The sequence below is a fragment of the Corylus avellana genome, chromosome 2 (assembly GCF_965113065.1).
Source record: "Corylus avellana chromosome 2, dhCorAvel1.hap1.2, whole genome shotgun sequence".
Classification (NCBI taxonomy): domain Eukaryota; kingdom Viridiplantae; phylum Streptophyta; class Magnoliopsida; order Fagales; family Betulaceae; genus Corylus; species Corylus avellana.
In genome coordinates, this window is record NC_142491.1 from 14,866,781 (window position 1) to 14,871,382 (window position 4,602).

Below are 4,602 nucleotides of genomic sequence, written 5' to 3' on the forward strand. Positions count from 1 at the left end.
AGGTGGTGCTCTTACCCTATCGGAACGACGAAGTTCAGGAGAAGGCTCGGGAGTGTGTGATGTAGCAGGAGGATCCGTAGTCGAATCAGGCAAATTAGAAGCAGCCGTAGAAGGTTCGTCCAATGAGCTTGAGTTATCTGCAGATGATCCAGGAAATAAGACAATAGAGGGGTCAGTGAAGACAGGAGAATATGCGGAGGAAGAATGCGGAAAAGGCATTTGACTGGTGAACATTTTATGTTCCCAGAACTCAACATGGCGAGAGATCCTAAGTCGTTGGGCAATGGGGTCATAGCAGCGATAACCTTTTTGAGTGATGCCATAACCAAGGAAGCAACCCAACCGAGAGCGGGGTTCAAGTTTAGTACGCTCATGTGGAGGAAGAGTGACAAAACAGATACAACCAAAGACACGAAGCAAAGAATAGTTAGGTGTGCTACCATACAAGCGCTCATAAGGAGTTTGGTTGTGAATAGTCGGAGAAGGCACACGATTAATCGTGTAAATAGCAGTGAGAGCAGCCTCACCCCAAAAGCGTTCAGGAAGTGAGGCAGAGATGAGAAGAGCTCTTACAGTGTCTAAGATGTGACGATGTTTGCGTTCTGCACGCCCATTTTGCTGAGAAGTGTAAGGACAAGAACGATGAGAGAGGGTCCCATTTTGTTTTAAAAAATTTTGAAAAGATTTCTCATTATATTCCATAGCATTATCTGAACGAAAAATTTTGATGGTACGAGAAAATTGGGTTTGTACCATTTGATGAAAATTTTGATAAACTTGAGTGAGTTCAGAGCGATGCTGTAATAAATATATCCAAGTATAACGAGAATAATCATCAAGAAAAATAACAAAATAGCGAGATCCCCCCTCAGTGGGAACAGGGGCAGGGCCCCAAATATCAGAATGAACTAAATCAAATGGTGCAGAAGATGAAGACTCACTTTTATTAAAAGATAAATGTGTTTGTTTGCCAAGATGACAAGAAACACAATCAAAAGATTTTACATCTATTGATCCTATATGACCTTGAGATGCAAGAAGTTGGACACGTGGTAGAGAGGCATGACCCAAACGTGAATGCCATAAGTTGGAAGAAGCAGTGAGTGTTTTGACAGCAGCAGCTAAGTGAGTAGGAGTTTGCAAGAAGGAAAGCTCAAAAAGACGTCCAATCTTACGGCCGGTCCCAATTAGTTGACCCGTCTGTGGATCCTGCACATCAACACCCCTGTTAGAAAATGTCAACTCCAAACCTAGTTCACAAAGTTGGCCAACTGAAATAAGATTTAATGACAATTGGGGAACAAGATATGTGTTATCAATAGACAAATTAGGTGAAGAAATAGACCCACTGTGACTAACAGGTAACCTAGAACCATCAGCAGTATAAATGACAGGGTTGGGAGAAAGGGCAGACTTTTGGGAAAATAAGGTGGGGTCATGGGTCATATGATTACAACAAGCAGAGTCGATGAACCATGAATTTTTACCTGATGTGACGGACAAGGCAGTAGAGGAACGAGACAGAACCTGATGGATTAGTGCCTCAACGTCAGATGCAGTGAGAGCAGAGGATTGAGATTGGTTCTCATTGTAAGATGCAGGTGCAGAGGAACCAGATGAAACAACTGCGGCTGTTTGTTGGAAAGGAGCTCGTGACTGACGTCTGTTTTGGAGCTTATAGCAATTAGCAATAGAGTGACCATGTTGTTTGCAATAGTTGCAAATTAACTTCATGGAGGAAGACGGTGGTGTGGATCGTCTAGGAGGAAATTGAGGAACACTCTGAGGTGTAGCAGCGACAGCCATATCTGGAGATTGCAAGTGCATAGTGGACCGTCGAGTCTCTTCAGAAATAAGTTCTGCTACAGCAGCTTCCAATGTGGGAAGAGGATTGCGGTGTAAGAGAGAAGCCCGAGTGGGTTCAAAATCCGCACGAAGAGCCATCATAAAATGCATAAACTTCCGACGATCCCGATACTTTGCAAATATTTCTACATCTTCAGGATGCTTCAGTTGAGGATCTGCAGCGGATAATTGCTCCCAAAGACTATTAGTTTGAGAATAAAAATCAGCAATAGACTGACCTGGCTCCTGACGTGTCTGATAAAGTTTAGTTTCAATCTGAAACTCAAGTGAGGCATCATAAGTACAATTGTATCGTTTTGCTAAAAACTCCCAGGCAGCCTTTGCATTCCCAAGCTTGGGGAGTAAACTATGGATGGAAGGAACTGAAGTATTGATAAACCAAGAAATAATACGATAATTTGCACTATCCCAATCTTCAAATCGACTGGCAAATTTGTCGGCTGACTCACCTTCTTTTTGTGTGGGTGCAACAGTTTCTCCACAAATATAACGCCATAATCTCCTACCTCTCAAAAAAACTTCCATATTTTGAGCCCACAACATATAATTGGAACCATCTAAAATATTGTCAATGGGACGGACAATATTATCAAGATTGGTAGACATTTTTTTTTTTTTTTCTCGAAAAAAAAAAAATATTAAATAAATAAACCTGTGGGTAGTAATCTGGTGTGGCGAAGGTGCAGGTGCAACCTCAGGGAGCGATCTGGTGTGGCGTGCGCACAGCAGCTATGGTGCACAAATATTCCGATTTTGAACAACAAGACCTCTACAACTTCCGTCACATACAAAAATAAAAATAAAAAATAACCGCAACAAGCGTTTGGTGTATTGTTGAAATAGAAAGAACCACCAAAAAGAACGCTCAAACGGAAAAACAAGAAAATTGTACGGACGAAAAACGGAGGCTTAAAAGAGGCACCAAGAAAACGGTGGCTCTGATACCATGTAGAAAAAGACAACAGAAAGATAATTGTGGAGAAGAAATTTGTATTTCTGATGTGATTTCAATTGTACAATGGAATGGCCTATTTATAGTTGAATGAGGCCTTAAAAGAAAGGAAATACAATAATTACAATAATTACAGAATAAATTAACTTGCAAGAAAACAATCTCTATAAGGAAATTAACTTGGCAACCAAGCCAAGAGTAGGGACCAAGTAACTTGGCAACCAAGGCAAGAGTAGGGACTAAGCAAAGATTCATAATATTCTAACAATCTAATACTAAATCAGGATATAATATTCCTAAACTAGAATAGAAATATCTGCATACTCAAATAAGGGTAAATCAAACCCGTTACCAAACATACTTCTTCTTCTCCACAAAACAACCCCTGAAAATCTGGCGTGAGATGAAGCCCAGAGCTCTGGCGAGTAGCGGCGTTGTGGTGGTGCGTCGGTGCTTGACGGTGTGATGGCGCTGGACTTAGTGAGTCGGAGAGGCGGTGGCTGCTGGGTTGCGATGGGAGCAGCTGAGCGGCGCTGTGATGCCGTGATGGAGACTATCGCCGGCGTGGCGCGAATGAACGCTAGATGAAGATCTAGTTGAGCTAGGTGGTAGATCTGCCGTGAAAGAGCTGGCAACATCCATCGAAGGCGGCTGGGAAGCGCTCGTGAAAGGCTAGAGAAGGCGTGGAGGCTGGGCTATGAGCGGTAATGGAAGTTGATGCTTGCTGGATGCCGACAGAGAGCAGCGTGGGTACAGTGACGGTGATGAGGTTTGGTGATTCCGGTAGATTTAGGACGGTGGGGCATGGGTTGCGAATGGCACTGATGAGTGGCGCGTTATGGATGGTGGAGTGCCGTCGTCGGAAACTGGAGGGAATGAAGGTGTCACAAAGAAGAAGACACTGAGGAATGGTTGCTGTTTTGCTGGTGTTGTCCGGCGGCGTGACGTAGAAGTGATGACAACAAATCCCTATTTTATTTTTTATTTTTTTATTTTTAAATCTAGTCATATATAAGTGCAAGATCTATGTGAAGAGATCTGCAAAAATATTGACCGTACAGCACAAGAAAACAAAATAGAAGAAAATAAAAATTCACATGACCATTTTATTGTTTGCGGAAAGGCTATTATACCACGAAGAAATTTATAATAAAATGCTAAATTGCGAAATAATAAAATAAGATACAAGATTTTTATGTGGCTCGGTCTATGACCTACATCCACAGATAAAGCTCTAAGAGCTATATTTTGTTTTATTCAATTAATGATTTTACAATACAAATGATCCATATATATATGGATGTGGAAAGAATACAAAAAGATATGATTGATAAAATCAAATAAGTATTGAATGTTTCTAATTTAATTTTATCAATTACAATTAATACAAATATATTCTTATAATATCAAATCTCATAAAATATAATCTAATAGGAGCAACATCAGCCTCCCACAACAATCGATGTCTTCAATCAAGAGTAGATCAAAGGCTAAATTATGCCAAATCCCATTTAGCCTATATATATTGCTTAAAATCATGATTCTTTTCGTAATCTCAAAAGTTGAGTTTATTTTTTAGTTTCCAATTTGCTTGATTTGCAAAATGACTTTTTGCTATTTGGTTCTTCTTTTGGTTATATATACATTGTGTGTAGGGTGCCAGGGTGGTACTCTTTTGACTTTTACGTCGTTTTCTTTCACTTGCTCTTAAGATTTTTTATTACCATCGCAACATGATTCCGAACTTTAATTAATAAGTCGAGCTTTATGATGAGCCTATTAAT

General features: G+C 40.4%; 1 protein-coding gene across 1 annotated transcript; it reads right to left on the bottom strand.

Annotated features, from left to right (window-relative positions):
• Positions 1–1,123: 1,123 nt before the first annotated feature.
• Positions 1,124–2,472, bottom strand: LOC148587393 (uncharacterized). Its single transcript, XM_088512588.1, has 2 exons — positions 1,488–2,472; positions 1,124–1,209 (listed from the first exon to the last, which is right to left on the bottom strand). The coding sequence occupies exons 1-2, from the start codon at positions 2,470–2,472 to the stop codon at positions 1,172–1,174; spliced, it is 1,023 nt and encodes a 340-aa protein (XP_088368714.1). The 3' UTR covers positions 1,124–1,171.
• Between the last annotated feature and the right edge of the window lie 2,130 nt (positions 2,473–4,602).

Bases quoted from the DNA above. Each gene is read 5' to 3' on its own strand.
- LOC148587393 (XM_088512588.1), bottom strand. From the start codon at position 2,472: ATGTCTACCAATCTTGATAATATTGTCCGTCCCATTGACAATATTTTA. The intron at 1,210-1,487 runs GTAAAAATTCAT...GTTGATGTGCAG, and splicing joins TGCCTTGTCCGTCACATCAG to GATCCACAGACGGGTCAACT.